The sequence below is a fragment of the Vombatus ursinus genome, unplaced genomic scaffold (assembly GCF_900497805.2).
Source record: "Vombatus ursinus unplaced genomic scaffold, bare-nosed wombat genome assembly UNPS02004573.1, whole genome shotgun sequence".
NCBI lineage: Eukaryota > Metazoa > Chordata > Mammalia > Diprotodontia > Vombatidae > Vombatus > Vombatus ursinus.
Genome location: NW_020944351.1, coordinates 390,969 through 408,595, shown reverse-complemented (window position 1 = coordinate 408,595; position 17,627 = coordinate 390,969). Strand labels below are relative to the sequence as shown.

Genomic DNA, 17,627 nt, shown 5'->3' with positions numbered 1-17,627 from the left:
GGTGTCATTGACAGCATGGAAAGGAATGGTTGCCTTAGAAGAAACACACGATTGTCTGTTGGTTCAGCCATTTAGGATAATAATGATGTGGAAGGGAAAAGGAAATTGGGGGCCTCCTAAAGTATTCTTTTATGTATTGTTGACTAAACAGAGATAAAGTAAGTCTGTTTCCACATGCTATATGCTTTTCTTTTAGAGCAAACTTGAGTTGGAGAGAAGGAATGCATTGGTAGGGAAGAAGCCTCCCTTTGAGGGTGGAATCAAACTGAAAACTGTGTCTGCTGGCTGCCCTATGATTTCTGGTACTGACTTAGAGCTCCAACTGCAGCCTACGACCTCAGACGAAGCTCCCGTCAGCCTGCTCGAAATGAGTGGAAAACAGCCCTCTAGCTTCAAGTTAGCACTCCCAAACAAGGTGAAGTATCCCAGCAAGCAATCACCCACCGTTTCAAAATACCTCCCATTTGCCAGGCACCAGGGGTACAAGTACAGAGAAGAAAACAATCCTACTTCTAAGGGGCTTGCATTCTAATAGGGGAGATGACAAGAACTGAAATATTTGGAGCAAAAGTACGCAGTGAATAAATACAAATCTAGCCAAAGTGGTTGAAGACCAGGAATTTTGGGAGGGAGGGCACTAACTGTTTGAGGGGATCAGGGAAGGCTTCATGTAGCAGACTGACTGAGCCTCATCTTCAAGGAAGAGGCTCTTGAAGTTGGAGGGAAGAAGAGAGGCGTGGGGACTGGCCAATGTAAAGACATTGAGACAGGAGTTCCAGAGGTTGTGGCATGTTGTATGAGCAGCAAAGAGGAGGCCACTCGGCTGTATTACAGAGTGGAAGAGGGAAGATAACGTCCACTGAGGCTGGAATGATAAAAAGTTTATATTTGATCATAGAGACAACATGGAACCACCGGAGTTGTTTGAGTAGGAGTATGACATGTTCAGATCTGTGTTGAATTGACTTTGGCAGCATGTGGAGCATGGGTCAGAGAAGGGAAAGACAAGGCAGGGAGACCAGCTTGAAGGCTGTTTGCAGTAATCTAGGGGAGAGGTGATGGGCCTGAGCTAAGGTGGTGGCTGAGTGTGGATAGAAAGGGTTGGATCAGAGAGATCGAAAGAGTAGGATCTGGCGCTAGGGGTCGAAGGACAGTGGGAAGAATGCTGAAGCACTGAAAGGATGGTCATGTCCTCTGAAATAGGGCAGCTTGCAAGAGGGCAGCTTTAAACATTGGCTTGAAGGCATGAATGTTTTCTATAGAACCTGAGATTTGAAATAGCCAGAATCCTGCTTTACAGGAAGCTCTTTGGCATCTACTTTGAAAGCCATAATTAGAAACTGGACTAAATCGAGATATTAACTGTTCTTGCTGCCTTGTTTCGAAAAGGATATTTTCCCAACAGTTGGACTCCGTTAAAAAATAAGTTTTACTGATGCTTTTTTCATAGTCTTTTCTGGAAATATACCCCTCCTCTCCCCTCCCCTCCCACACCCTGGAATTGAGCCCTCCCTTGTCACAAAGGAAAACTGTACCTGAAGAAGAAGTTAAAGAGACCCAATGATCTTGTCAGACAATGTATACAGCATTCAGCCCTAATATCCCCCCATCACTCTGCCTAGAAGAGGGAAAGAGGATCATCACTCTCGAGCTGGAGTTCGGAACCACTGCAGTCTTCTAGCCCTTCATTTTAAAGAGGAGGAAACTGAGGCTCAGAGCTGGGATTGAAACTCAAGCCCTGTCATTCCACCTTTGGCATTTTTTCAACTAGTTATCTGTTCTCGTGGACCATTAGTGGTTTTCAGTTCCTCGGAGTTTGACTTCCTTTTAGTGATATTTTCATTTTCATTGTTATGCATCATTCAGCATGTTCTGCTCCCACTGATTTCATTCTGCATCAGTTCACGCAAAGCCTTCCTATGTTTCTCTGAATCTCTCTTCAGATGATAGTTAAGAATGCATGAGAAGTTTCTGAGTTAAGGCCAGGGATCAGGAATTTCCTCCCCTGTGTTAAATCACTCTTAACCATTTGAACACAATTAAGTTTATCGTTTGCCCAGAAGCATCCACCCTAATCAACATTCCTCACACTTTGGTTAAAACAGGAGATGAAGCCTCACCTGTACAAAAATCCTTTTGACATTCCTCGGAACTGTCTTTTGGATCAGTTAACTAGAATGAGAGCCAGCCTGCTGAACACATACACAAATGTTGTTGGACAAAACGAAGGTGAGTGAACCCCAAGAACGAGATTTGGATGATTTCTACATTATTAGACTGGCCTGCGTATAGATAGGATTCTTTTTTTTTTTTTTTTTTGGCTAGGCAGTGGGGTTAAGTGACTTGCCCAGGGTCACACAGCTAGTAAGTGTCAAGTGTCTGGTCTGAGGTTGGATTTGAACTCAGGTCCTCCTAACTCCAAGGCCAGTGCTCTGTCCACCGTGCCACCGAGCTGCCCCCTAGATAGGATTTTTTGTTCAGGGAAGCATTGGCCTTGGAGGTCCCTTTTAACTCAGACATTCTCTGCTGCTGCTATTGCTGACGGCCTTGCCTTGTTTGCATATCCTCACAGACTCCTCTCACAGTACTCCAATTACACAAATGGGCAACTATCAGGAATATTTAAAGACTATGCCTCCTCCACTTCGGGAGATTGATTCAGACCAACCAAAAAGACTTCATACATTTGGAAATCCTTTCAAGCAGGATAAGAAGGTAAGATAAGCAGCCCCATTTTTGCCCAAACAGATGCTCCATATGATAATATCTTTCTTTCTTTTTTTTTTTTCTGGGGGGAGGTAATTAGAGTTAAGTGACTTGCCCAGGGTCACACAGTTAAGTAAGTTTCCGAGACCAGATTCGAAAACGCAGGTCCTCCTGACTCCAGGACCAGTGCTCTATCCACTGTGCCACCTAGCTGCCCCTCCATACTATCTTTCTTGATGAGATCTTTATGTGTCAAAAATTGGCCATCTTACTTTTGGAGGATTAGAAATGACCTCTGAACTGCTACCACTTTCCTGCTGAAAGAAGACCCTAATTGGGGATGGGGGTGGGGGGAATCCTGTTGTTCCCTGATCACTGCCATCAGCTTGTTTATTGCAAAGCCTTGCTGTTCTTGGTGTTGGCTGGGTGGCCTTAAGGAAACGGGGCTTTTAAACATGAATTACCATAGTGAATGAATGGTCCTGTTATAGACAGTTTTTGCAATTGAGAAAGGGAACTGAGAAGAAAGAAGGAAAAGGCATACAGATGCTAACATTGTTTATTATTGTTTTAGTTGGTTGTAATATTTTTATCTGTGCTAATGGACTATACCGGTAGGATGAATAATCCCAAACAACCAATAGTCTCTATAATAAAACCCCAATTAATTAAATTCCAAGTATTCAGAACTCTCAATTGGCATTTCCACCACCCCACCCCACCCTTGTATCTTAACTTTTATGAAAGAGAAAATGCCAAAGAAAACTCCTTTATAATGGGAATTTATTCCCCAAAGCAATCTCTCCAGTATACCCAGGGATTAATACAGTTTCAGCCCAGTCTCTTACCCCAGTGGTTCCCAACCTTTTCAAGTATGAAGACCCTTTTTTAACGGTAAAGCACAATATAAGTCCCACATTGTACTAGAGTCCTGTGGTACTATTTTACTATTAGGATCTGGTGGTTCAGAATGTACAGAAGACTACCGTGACATCACTAATTCTTTTAAATGAATTTTCATTTGTTCAGTCACGACTGCACCTACATGCATTTGTAAAATAGTAATGCATGTTTGTGAGACATGCAGTCAAAAGCAGGTAGGTTAACTTATTTATAGACTCAGATAGATTCCTGGACCCCTTACGATAACTCAGTGGCCCAGATGTATAGAATAGCTGACTGTCCTTCACCATATACTCAGCATATACAGAGTGGCTGCTGTGTACCCAGCACTGTGCTAGGCTGTGCAGGAGGTAGAAAATCTTCATAAGACACATTCTCTGCCACTACAGAGCTTGAGGTCTAGTGGGCAGGACAGAAATAAGACACATCTATATGGATTTAGTTCTTTTCTTTGGGTCCAAGACCAGGGATTTCATTTGGGGTAGGGAATTCTGTTATGAAAATCCGTTTCCCAAACACAGGTGAACAAGTAAACTGTTCCTTGGGATTTCAGAGAGTTGCCTGGGGCACTGAGAGTTGTTCCAGAAAATAGTGTGGGAGGGCCCTTTTTTTGTTTTTTTGGGGGGGGGGGGTGGATTTTTGGAGGTGATTTTTTGGAGGTAATCAGGGTTAAGGGTCCAAGGTCACACAGCTAGTAAGCATCTAAGGTTAAATTTGAACTCGGGTCCTCCTGACTCCAGGGTCAGCTGTCTATACACTACAGCGCCACCTACCTGCTCCTTGTAATATTTTTTTTGGTTTTTGGAGGCAAGAGGAAGGTACATTCTTGAGGGATGTGGTATAGCCAACCACGTCTTTCCAGCTACGTAATTGACTTAAAGGTTTAGAGAATACAAAATATTCCTGTTTTTGTTTGTTTGTTTATTTGTTGACTTAAAAAAAGTTTGATTCAACAGTGCAAGGCACTGCCCTAAGGATGCTCCTCCAACATATTTCAAAGTCCTATAAGATTTAGAACAACTTGGCCTAACCCAATATAAGAAAAATCAGGTGGGTGAAGAATGTCTATGGTCAGATACAGTTGAATGGACAGCCCACGTAGCTTGTCCATCAGCATAGATATGTTGAGGCAGACACTACAAATGGACTATGGCGTGGGCCTAGAAATGAACAAGAAGAAAACAGGCTGGATTGCCTTTTGAAAACTGCATAGTGCTTTTAATGAGCCTTTTTGACATCAGTATTCTTCCAATGATGTTATATGGCTCTGAGTCAGCATACCACAGTCTCTGAAGAATTAAACCTGAGGGTCTTTCAAAAAGCAATGGGGCAATACATGTTGGGTGTGAATAGGCAGCAATATTACCAACAACTTGCACAAGAGAAGTTGTTTGTAAAAAAAAAAAAGAATCAGAAATGTGACCAGAAAAGGAAGTTGACTATTCCTGTTGGGAGAGTTAGGGTCAATTGGTAGATAACCCACATGATCCATTGGTGTCTATGCAATGGCTAGAGAGCTAGAGGAGGGTCCGTGGCAAAGAAGTACTGAAAAATCAGCACAGTTCAACTTAACTTTGCAATGATTGACATTTAAATAAATGACTGTCAACAGAAGGAGGGAATTTAGATAGGGCTGCACCAACCTTAAGAGGACCTCATTACCAGGTAAAGGAGTCTGATTGTCATCTACAGCTAAAGATCAGTGACATGATTATTGATCTTCTTTATCGTAACTTCTAGAGGGGGGACTGCTTTTAAAACCTTGAATCAGCACAACCAAATTACATTTATGAGCTTATACTTAATTAGCCAGAAAAGGATACTGATACATTTGGAAATAATAGTTCACCCCGAGGATTAAAGTAGGACTATGTTGCTTAAAAGAGATAGTGCACAGTTAAACAAATTTTGATTTAAAAAAAATTTTGGTTAACCAGAATATATCTCATTCCCAAATGCACATGGCTTTGGATTGTACTACCTATATATTTTGCAACAAATTCACATTCTCTCTTGTTTTATTTAGATGATTGGTCAAACTAGTCTGCCTTTCCCTGGGCATAGTGTTGTAGTGGGAAGAAGCAGACCCAGGATTAAAACTGATTGTGGATAATCAAGTGGTTACCATATTCCAAATTAGCATGTGAAAATCGTGCTATACTTGGCTGAAGTTGAAACACTTATGAGCAGAATCATCAAAGCACGGTTCCCCAATACATCCAACTGAGGCTTCACGTAAAGAGGCAAAATATAAAATCCAAATGCAATGGCTTGGGCAGTGTGTTGCTTTGCATGGTGTGTTGTTTTATTTTTCTTTCCTATTGGAATTCATCTGTTGATGCTTTTTAGGGGATGGTGATTGATGAAGCTGAAGAGTTTATGACAGAACCTCTGAGCAAAGTTAAGTGCTGGGGGAATCGTAGCTCTCTGGGATCCCTGAGGAACAAACAAAGCTTGTCCCCATCCCCTCTATCAAAGACGTCACAAACTGCCACCACCAGTGAAAAGGAACTGCCATCAGCCTCTTCAGTGGCATCATCTTCAGTTCTCAAAAAACCCACCTCATCATACGAAGGTATATTCATAATTCTATTTTCCCTGAGCCTTCCAGAAGAGTTAGACTTGAAACTTTTTAGAGAAATATTGTTGCTTCAGGACTCACCTTCCCATCTTGGCCTTCCCAAGCTGCACGGTGGCCAAGAGATGGCTGGGTACACTATCCATGTGTTGTCTGTACATAGCTCTGGCAAGTAGCTTATGGCTCTAACATAGCTTGAGTTCACCCTTGTATTCAACAAACATTTATTAAGCGCCTTTGTTTAGGGCACTTGCTAGGTGCTGGTCTGAACACAGGGCTTTACGCATATATGCCTTTATGTGTGTATGCATATATGTGTGTATATCCACAAAGATATATGTATATGCATACATACACACACACACACAAAATTCTCACTCTACCACTTCCTACTTCTGTGATCCTGGACAAGTCCCTTCACCTGCTTGGGCCTCAGTTTCCTTGTCTGTAAAATGAGAAGACCAGCCTCGATGGCCTTTGAGGTCCCTCCCACCTCTCGATCTAGGGGCCTGTGTTCCATGTTGCCCTGTCTTGTCATCCCCGTGACGTTGCTCTTCCCTCGTGTATCACGCAGTCGTCAGTCCTGGACATGTCCTGCCTTAGTTCTCGTTCACACTCGTTGCATAGCCATTAGCAGTCGTTGACATTGCCCTTGCCTGCTGTCTTTCAAGTGCTCTTCGCCCCTTTCTCTCTTGGGAGCAGTGATGATTCTTCCTCACCATCATCTTGCTCCTCCTCTCTGTTCTAATCCACCCAAATCCCCAAATAAACAGTCATCATTCCTTCGAATGAGTGAAGATCATTAACAAGTCTTGCCTAAAGCTTCCGGGCACCGTGTCAGACACGGGAGCCCTCGGGCTGTATATCTTGTAGACACCATTGTTTTCTCCTTTTCACCAATTTCTTAGCATAATCCTTCAGCCTAAACAACAAGCCTCTGACAACTTGTGTTTGCAATGGAGAAGTTAAAACATTCTGAGGCAGACTAGTACAGTTCCACATTTCTTTTGTAGCTTATAAAACAAAAAGGATTAGACATGAAGCCAGCAGATTGTAAGCCAGGTACTTACAAATAAATAGCGGACTTTTTTTTTTTTTTTTGGAAACCTACCACTTCCTGTAGGTATTCATCGTGCAAAAGGAAAAGGTGGTTAGGGTCATCCTCTTGAATTTGAGTTATGTTTGTCGGGAGGTTTTTGCACCATAAGTCACTTGAATTAATTGGCTGGTTTCATTTTATCCTCTCGCATTTGAAGAAAGTAATAACTGGTGGTAATTTGCCCCTAAATGAGGACCCAAACTTTATGACCCAATGAGTCCTCTCTCAATTCCATATCTTAATGTGATTTCCAGATTCGAGTGTAGGTCCAGATGACAGTGAAGAAAGGTTGGAAGATGCTCATTTTCCAGTTAGTTCATCATCACAGTCAGTTGAAGCTGTGGATGAAGCTAGCATTCTCAGAAATGATTTGGATGCTCTGCTCAACGAGTTGAATAGCTTGAGTGGTGGGTTAGTCTACACAGCCAGTGGTAACACTGTTGGTAGAGGATCTGGAAATTGCAGTCTCTCCCCAAATGACCAAACAGCAGCAGCAGCAGCCGCCGAAGCAGCAGCACCAGCAGCAGCCGCCGAAGCAGCAGCAGCAGCAGCAGCAGCAGCAGCAGCCGCCGAAGCAGCAGCACCAGCCGCAGCAGCACAGTCGACTTCTGCATCTGAGTCCAATTTACTGAACGACCCACAGGAGGAAAGTGAAGCTAGTTTAAAAGTTCAAATACTGAAGGAGGTGCGAAAGCCCGGAAGAAGTAAGTATTTAAAGAGCCTGTCAGCACAGTAACTGATGGAGGGCCGATAGCTGCCATGAGGGAAAAACAAAACCAAGCAAAACTGTCATTTGCTATAGTCAGGTTTTAACCCATCTTTGGATGGCTCTTATTTGGCACTGCTTATAACTCTGTTAAGCAAGACCATCTGATAAAGCAGCTGTGACTGACAAAACATGTAACATTCTACTCTTGCAGTTTACCATTCCTTAAGAGAGAGGAAGGAAGTGTATTTTAACATCAGTCATCTGGAGTCAACATTGGTCATTGTATTTGATCTGAATTGTGTTGTCTTTCCTTTATGTCATTGTATTTTGTTCTCCTGGATCTGCTTACTTCATTTTGCATCACTTCTTACAAGTCTCCCCATGTTTCTCAGAATTCTTCATAGTCATCATTTCTTATAGCACAGTAATATTCTATCAAATTCATGTACCATAGTTTGTTCAACTGTTCCACCAGTTGGTGAGCATATTTGTTCCCAGCTTTTTGCTACTACAAAAGGGCTGCCATGAATACTTTGGTACATAAAGGATATTTCTGTCATTGACCTCCTTGAGGTACATGCCCAGTTATGGGAGTACTGGGTCAAAGGGTATGAACAGCTTACTCACTTTTCTCACATAATTCCAAATTATTTTCCAGAAGAGCTGAAGCAATTCACAGCCCTACCAACCATATTTAGTGTGCCTTTCTTACTGCAGCCTCTCCAACATTGATTATTCCCATCTTTTATTGCATTTGACAGTTTGATCTATGTGAGATAATACCACAGAATTGTTTTAGTTTGCATTTTGTGGCTCAGTGGATACAGCACTAAGCTTGGAGTCAGGAAGACTGAGTGCAAATCCAGCCTCAGACACTTACTGGCTGTGGGACCCCAGGCAAGTCACTTCACCTCTGTCTGCCTTAATCCACTGAAGAAGGAAATGGCAAGCCAGTCCAGTATCTTTAGCAAGAAAACTCCACGGACAGCATTGGCATGCTATAGTCCACAGGGTCACAAAGAGTCAGGCATAACTGAACAACAGCAATTGATGATTTAGATAATTTTCTCATAGGATTGTCAATAGTTTGCATTTCTTCTCTTAATAACTGTTCATATCCTTTGGCAAGGTATGGTCACTTATTAGCACTGAGTTCACCTCCTGGAGCCCTTTTTTTTTAAGTTTTATCAATGCCTTTTTTAAAACATCACAGTCACTTCCCCATATATTCCAGTCCCACCCTCCCAATAGAACCCTCACTTGTAAAAAAGGAAAACAGGTAAACAAAACCAACACAACGACCACGTCTGACAGCCTGTGTGACATTCCCCACCACTCTGTCAAAAGGAGGGAAGTGTGTTTTGTCATCTACCCTCTGGAACCAAGGTTGGTCATTGCACTTAATCTGAGTTCGGATGCCTTTTATTTTCCTTTGTATTACTGTGTATATAGTTCTTCCGGTTCAGCTTTTTCCACTAGACTCTACTTCCTACAAGCCTTCTCATGTTTCTCTGAATTCTTCACTTTCATAATTTCTAGTGGAACAGTAGGATCCGTTACCTTCACATTCCCCAGTCACTTCAGCCGTTCCGCAGTTGGGGGATGCCAGCTTTATTTCTAGTTCTTTGCTACCCAAAAGAGAGAGATGCTCTCCATATTTTGGTCTATGTGGGAACTTTGCCATTTCCCCCCATGGGCCACATGCCTAGTAGTGGAATTGCTTGGATCAAAGGATATGAATGGTTTGATAGCTTTTCTGGCCTACTTCCAAATTGTTTTCCAGAATGGGCACAGTGATTCCTGGTATCACCAATAGTGTATTTGTGTGCCTGTTTTCCCACAGCCCCTCTAATAGTGACTATTTCCATCTTTTTGTCATCTTGGCCAATTTACTGGATATGAGGAGAAATCTTCAGAGTTTTCATTTGCATTTATCTTAGTGATGTGGGTCATTTTTTTTTACGTGGTTATTGATGGTTTACGTCTCTCTTTTGAAAACTGTTCATCTTCTTTGACAAGTACTGTCACTTCTTCATTTTGAGTTCTTGATTATAGAAATCCCCAGATGAGATCTCAGGCCACAAGCCTAGGTTCTTCATCCTTATTGCAAATAGCAATCATAATAATAACAATAATGATAATGCATTCCCCAATGGCAAGCAGGGAAGTGAATTTTTGACGATGTGCCCATCAATAATGGTAGACTCCCTTGGACTTCTTACTACGTTGTAATTGATCTGTGTTGGGAGAGGGAAAGTCCTACTCTGGGGAAGTATGTGCCCATCAGTAATGGCATGTATCTCTTTAGAGTAAGCAGAACATAGATAGTGGGCAGAGTGCTGGGCTTGGACTCAGGATAATCTGCATCCAAATCTGGCTTCTGAAGCTTAACCAGCCCTGTGATTCTTGGAGTATCTCAAGCAAACTTCCTTGGACTTCTTACTAACTATGTTGCAATCTGTGTTGAGGGAGGAAAAACCTTACTCAGGGGAAGTCCTAGATCTTTCATATATTTGTGTGTGGAGCATACCAAATGTGGGTCTGAAATAGAGCATTTTGTAATAATGCTGTTTATCAAGACAGAGTATACTATTAGAAGAAAAACAGTATGTAATAATAATAAGAAGAGTAGCGAACATTTACGTAGTGCTTACTATGTGCCAGGCACTGCGCAAAAGCGCTTTATGATTATTATTTCATTTGGTCCTCACAACAACCTTGGGTGGGAGGTGCTATCATGATTCCCATTTTGCAGGTGAAGAAGCTGAGGCAGATGGGTGAAGTGACTGGCCCAGCGTCACACAGCTAGGAAGTGTTAGAGATCAGATTTGACTCGAGGCCCAATGCTTTATCCACTGTAACAAGAAGAAAAAGAAGAATAACAACAACAATAAGCTGTATCAAGCCAGCCTTGAGAGAGCTTGTTTTTATTTTTGTTTTTTGTTTTTGTTTTTATTGTTTAATTTTTTCTTTTATTTTACATTTGCAAAGCCCTTTCCAAATGTTATCTCATTTGATCCTCACCAGAGCCCCCAGGAGGGAGGTGCTCCTGACATATATGAAAGTTCTTTAGCTTGGATGCAAACAAAAGGAGGTTTGCCCAGATACTGCCCCTGGTGCTAGCTAAGCTCATGGTTTTTTCTTAGCTCTAGTTTTCTTGAATTCAACAACAATTTCAGGGCTTTAAGAGGGGAAAAAAACATACAGAAAACACTGTGTTTTTAATGCCTTCAGATTATGAAAAGATCTTCACTGTGCTTGAAAAACTACATGGATCTGTGGAAACCCAGAAACGTTTGATTTTTATTGCAATCAAGGAGGCAGCAAGGTTTGTATTGAGCAGAGATGCTCAGGCCTTACAGGGCAGGGGCAGGGTTGGGGCCGGGAGGGTTGATAGCTTTTAACTCCACCTTTATCCCGCTTCCGTTTACCACCAAGCGGGTGAGCAAGAGCCTGAGAGGAAGCCTGGATCTAGTGCAAAGAGAACTAGATTTGGAGTGACCCAGCACAGTTCAGATGTCATCTCTGGCCCTTACTGCCTGTGCGACTCTGGGCAAGTCCTTTCTCCTCTTTAGGCCTCTGTTTTAGCCTCTAAAATGAGACCATTGGACTAGAGAATGGTTATGGGCCCTTTGAGCTCTGACATTCTGTGATCCAGCACCACAACTAGTTTGACTAAGAGCTTTTGAAGCTCTCCAGGAATTTTCTGTCCTCATCAGGATCCAAACTGCAATCATGAGGCAGAGATAATGAAAAGAGTGAAGAAAGGGATTAGAGGCAGAGCCAGTACCAGATGGTCTTTGGCCAAGATTTCAAAGGCAGAAAGGCCCACCTCTAGATAGTGCCTTTGACTACAAGAGCCTTTCTTAAAGTACTGTGGTGACCATTTCGGGGTCACCTCCAGTCATCCTGATTTATATCTGGCCACTGGACCCAGATGGCTTCGAAGGAGAAAATGAGGCTGGTGACCTTGCACAGCCCTCCCTCACTTAAATCCAGTTCACTTGGAAGTCATGGCATCACCTTCCTGAAGTCTTGATCCCCTTGGCAAACGAAGGACAAACATCAACCTGTGAGTGACAGTTGGTGGAAGATACTAAAATGATCAGCAGTTCCTCCTTTGTGTACTTATAGTGGCGATAATAATAGGGCCTACCTCACAGGACTGTGAGAATCAAATGAAATAACATTACATGAAGCTTTGCAAACTTTAAAGCATGCATCAGTGCTGTGGTTGTTCAGTCGTTTTTAGTCATGTCTGACTCTTTGTGACCCCGTTGGGGATTTTCTTGGCAAAGATACTGGAGTGGCTTGCCATTCCCTTCTCCAGTTCATTTTACAGATGAAGAAACTGAGGCAAAGTGGGGTAAGTGATTTGCCCAGGGTCACATAGCTAGTAAGTGTCTGAGGCCAGATTTGAACTGGGGTCTTCCTGACTCCAGGCCCTATCCACTGAGACACCTCGCTGCCTCCTTATCAGTCGTAGCTATTATTATTAATAAATTCCTTTGCAAGCTTTATTTTCCAGTTTTATAAGCTGATGCTAGTGGCAGACTCATCAAAACTTATACTTGTGGTTTCACAAAGTATTTTTCTTCTCAGCAGCTCTATAAGGCAGGTAATATAAAAACTAATATCTCTGTTGTTGTTTTAAAATATATCTTTTATTTACTTCATTAAATATTTCCCAATTACATTTAAAAAATTTTTGACATTCTTTTTTTTAATTTTTGAGTTCTAAATTCTCTCCCTTTCTCTTACCCTACCCCCATCCCTGGAGAAGGCAAACAATATGATCTGGATCATAGTATCCCCATTTTACGTTTGAGTAAGTCAGAGAGGCTATGTCATTTGTACAGGGTAACATAACTAATGATGCCTTAGAAGCCTGGGACAGGGGAGGAAGGGTAGCAAAGCCAGGCTTCAGACTCATCTTCCAAGTTCAGTGTTCTTTCTACTCCATCAAGCTCCCTTTTTAAAGAGCGCTGAGCGAACCTATTGAGTTCCTAACAAGAATGTTGATTTATGTTGCGAGGCGTGGGACATTGTGCTCATTGGACTAAAGAGCACATCCCTAAAAGGAGAGCTCTTTGTAGCTGTATGTAGCCAAGCTACTTGAGGGCAGAGAATCTTTCGTCTTGCTTTTGTATCTCCAGGGCTTGGTAGGTAGTAGATGCTTAATAAATGCTTGCTAATTTGTTGATTACACTGAAAAAGAACCCACACTCAGGCTTTATACAAGCCATATTTGAGAGGAAACCCAGGGTCCATACTCATACCAGTATGATGACTATAAGATACTCTCATTTTCAGCCAACTAGAATAAGTAAGGTTTTCTGGCATATTACAAGAGGGACAAAGCACAGGGGATAGGGTTTCAGAAGAGTCAATTCCAGGATTTGACCTCCAGATGTTACAGATTCAGTTCAATCTCCAAATATAGTACATATGGTAACTTGGTTAACCCAAGCAGTCTCTTGACCTGAACACCTCTTTTTCTTATCTGAGATCTCAGTATCATCAGTTTGGAGCTGACAGGGGCCTATTGCATCTGTATATGAGATGTTGACATCTCATATGCAGATAAATAAATACAAGGTTGAAGTAGGAGAGAACACTGATAAATTGGGGGATTGGAGAAGACTTCTTGGTGTAGAGGTCACCACCTGGGTTGAGCCCTGACGGAGAAGGATTCTGATAGGCAGAGGTAAGGACAGACTTCTGCTCACCTTGATTTTCTCAGTAAAGCAAGAGATGGTGTCATCCGTGGGAAGGATTAGGATATAAATTGGGAATAGTCATTTCAGAGAGTGTGTATCCACTCGGTAAGAAGAAAAGGACTGACGTGCATCAGTAAGGCCCCAGTTGGTCCAACAACGTGAGGATGTAGTATACCCAACATGTCTTAAATCATTTTCACATCCCCCTCAGCACCTAGGATGTAGAAGTTACTTGAACAATATAATATGCTGGTTGATGGAATCTTTTTTTATAACTACTTGCAGGTTTAAAAAACGAGTTCTAATTCAACGCCTTGAGATGCTGTTAGAAGAAATCAGCTTCAGCAACTTCCCATCCCATACCATTAACAGTGATGAAGAAGAAGCAACACTTGAATTTCCAAAGTAACGTTTTAAGAAATGACAAACTTGTTGCTGTCTTATTCTAATGAATGGATCCAGCGTAAACTTTTGCCTTTGCCTGTAAGGCAACTTTATACTACAAGAATCTGAGCACAGCTATGACAGCATTTTAATTTGCCATCTCTTGACCAGCAGAAGCTGGAACATGTAGCCATAGCAATCTCCTCAGAAGGAGTGGAGTAATTTTTTTTGCCTGTGAAGGATGATGATGATTCTTTCAGAGGGCTGACAGTAAGCTGCAAAGCCTGAGTCCTGCCCCCTGCACAGACCATCTCCTTTCTTTGCAAAGATGGCCTACCCCACTCCTGGCCACCATCTATTCAAAAGTCAGTGGACATTGCCACAGCCCTAATTTCACAAATTGTATTTTTGAAAGTCTTACTTTGATGTTGGTTGTTTCTACTTGTTTCTGTATGTATCTGTTCCTCTGCCTACCCCCCCCCACCCCCCACTCAGTGAGCCTTCCCTTATGAGAAAAAACCATTTAAGGAAAACCAGCTGACACCAACTGAGTTGAACAGTGTATGCAACATTCTGCCACACCCATAATCCCCTATTTCTCCAATGGAAAGAGAGAAGTTTAGCTTAGCCATGCCTTTTAAATGATGCAGGTTTCTGGGTAGACTGAACTAGAGAGTAAATAAACCTGCTAATTGGGTATGAATGAAAAAGAAAGGCAGCCCAGACACTGCATCCCTGGTCCTTTTTTCTAGCACTGGTTGCACCCTGTCTCATACTCCTTGACACCTTCTTCCTCTGTAGGCCAGCCATACTGGCCTATTTCCTATTCCTCATACACAGTGCTCCATTTCCCATCTCAGTACCTTTGCACTGGCTGTTCCCCCTGCCTGGAATGTTTTCCCTCTTTACCTTCCCTTCTTCAAATCCTTCAAGATACAGCTCAAATGCAGCTGCATTCAGGAGATCTTTCCCAGCCCCAGCTCTACCACCCAGCCGCCAGTGTCTTTGCTGCTCAGGTTATCTTGTACCTATTCTGTATGGATCTTGTGTATGCCTATATATGTACATTTTGTCTCACCCATTGTTCAAGGGACTGGCAGGAGGAATTGATCAAGAAACATTTATTAAGCATATGTGTGCTAGACACTCTTCTAACCAATGGGGATACAGAGAAAGGGAAAATAGGCCCTGTCCTCAAAGAGGACATTCTAATGGGTGAGACAAAATGTACATATATAGGCATACAACAATCTCTCTCAGATTCTCTTTTGCTTTGTTTACAAATTTTGTGAAAATACATTTGAAATTTCCCAGATCCCTGACCTCAGCTTTGTTTTCATCCTTTGAGGATGGTACTTCTCAAGGCAGACTTGTATTCACTGTGCTTTGTAAATGATAAAATTTTTTCATGTTCTACAAAGAATTATTTTTGAGCAGTACTGTTAAAGTCATTAATTCGGTGATAATTGTATCTGTTTACAAATAAGCTTTGGACTCTTAAATAAAATAAATCGTTTTATTACTCCTAAAAGTGCATGTTTATTGAATCTGTGGGCTAACTGAAACATATAGATAGGTCCCAGGACATAGTTGGGGTGGGGAGAAATCACGTGTATGGGTAAGGAGATGGACGATGAACCAGGAGAGAGAAAAGGCCTGTAAGCCAAGGGGGGAGAGAGACCAGGAGACCAATAGCCAACCATCTTGAGAGTTACGAAGAGGTTAAGGGGGAAAGAAAAACAACAAAATTCAGCTCACCATGTCACCCCCATTCCCTACTTAAACTCCAATGGCTCCCTGTTACCTCCAGGATCAAATATAAAATCCTATTTCTTTTAAAGCCCTTTACAACTTGGCCCCCCTCCCACCTTTCCAGTCTTCTTATACCCTTCCTCCCCTCCACTTTGTGATCCAGTGACACTGACCTCTTTGTTGTTCCTTCCTTACATAGTGCATACCACTTTCCAACTTTGGACATTTCCACTGGCTGTCTCCTATGCCTGGAATGCCCTCCCTCCTCTCCTCTGCCTCCTGGCTTCCTGCTTTCCTTCAGGTTTCACCTGCAAGAAACCTTTCCTCATCCCCCTCAATTCTGGTACTAGCCTTCCCTCTGAGATTATCTCTACTGTATCCTGTACATACCTTGTTTAAACATAGTTGTTTGCCCATTGTCTCCCCATTAGACTGTGAGCTCCATGAGGTACTGTTTTTGTGTTTCTTTGTACCCTCGGTATTTAAGTATAGTTCCGGGCACATAATAGGGGCTTAATAAATGCTTGTTGACTTGCGCACAGTAAGGGTTGAAAAAAAACCATTGAATCTAGCCAGTTAAGAGGTACGGTAACCTTTGAGGGAGCTGTTTGAGTAGGAGTAGACCAGTAGCCAGATTGCAAACAGCTGAGAAGTGAGTGGATGGATGGTGGAGAGAGGGAGTGTAGACCCTTACAAGAAGCCCATGGATAGCATCTGAAAACTCTTTCAATGCTGTTTTATAATTTATACACATTTCTTTCTTTTAAATAAGTATTTGATCTTTTGTTTTTATAACACCTGCATTTCCCAATGTAATACTCCCTCTCTGAGCTGCTCCTGGAATGCCATCCCTTAGAACATTTTTTTTTTTTAAAGAAGAAAACAGTTCAGCAACACTTAACCAACATATCAAAAAAGCTTGCCATTAAATGCAGTGTTCTGTAGCCATGGTCCTCCACATCTTCAAAGAAGCAGAGGTACCCTCTCATTTCTTTGGTTTCAAGCTAGATTGTTATAATTTCACAGCATTTAGTTTCGATTGTTTTTTTTTTATTTTATTTTAAGTTGTTTTTTTTTTTAGGCAATTGGGGTTAAGTGGCTTGCTCAGGGTCACACAGCTAGTAAGTGTCAAGTGTTTGATCTGAGGCCAGATTTGAACTCAGGTCCTCCTGACTTTAGGGCCAGTGCTCTATCCACTGCACCGCCTAGCTGCCCCTCTTTTTTGTTTTTTACACTTGTGTTGTATAGATTGCCTTCCTAGTTCTGCTTACTTCCCTTTGCATCATTTCACATATCTTCCCTTGCTTCTTACTCCTTTGCTGTCCAGTCGTTTTTCAGTTGCGCCTGACTCTTTGTGACCCCATCTTGGCAAAGATACTGGAGTGGTTTGCCATTTCCTTCTCCAGCTCATATTACTTATGGAGAAACAGAGGCCCACAGGGTGAAGTGACTTGGCCAGGGTCACAAACCTAGTAAGTGTCTGACGCCGGATTGGAACTCAGAAAGCTGAGTCTTCCTGACTCCAGGCCTGGTGTTCTATCCACTGCAGCGCCACCTGGCTGCCTTGTTACTCCTTACCAAACGTCCATATATGCTCAAGCAATTCCATTCCATCTTGTGTCCTCCACCAGATTGCCCTCTCTGTCATCCTCATTCTATCACTTCTATCTCTCCCTATGTACCAACTCCTTGCCTGTACTGCCCACAAACATGCCTGTGTCTCCCCTATCCTCAAGCAACCCTCCCTTTATCCTTACTCTTGTCCTCTATCTCCTC

General features: G+C 42.3%; 1 protein-coding gene across 1 annotated transcript in view; it reads left to right on the top strand.

Annotated features, from left to right (window-relative positions):
* The window catches only part of LOC114024825 (integrator complex subunit 6-like), a 62,882-nt gene extending 48,710 nt beyond the window's left edge, over positions 1–14,172 (top strand). The window contains exons 12-19 of the mRNA XM_027837989.1: positions 197–415; positions 2,106–2,229; positions 2,573–2,715; positions 5,959–6,184; positions 7,541–7,788; positions 7,888–7,990; positions 11,230–11,323; positions 14,001–14,172. Coding sequence (XP_027693790.1) covers positions 197–415; positions 2,106–2,229; positions 2,573–2,715; positions 5,959–6,184; positions 7,541–7,788; positions 7,888–7,990; positions 11,230–11,323; positions 14,001–14,124 — 1,281 coding nt within the window. The 3' untranslated portion in view covers positions 14,125–14,172. The remainder of the gene's footprint in view (positions 1–196; positions 416–2,105; positions 2,230–2,572; positions 2,716–5,958; positions 6,185–7,540; positions 7,789–7,887; positions 7,991–11,229; positions 11,324–14,000) is intronic.
* Positions 14,173–17,627: the final 3,455 nt, after the last annotated feature.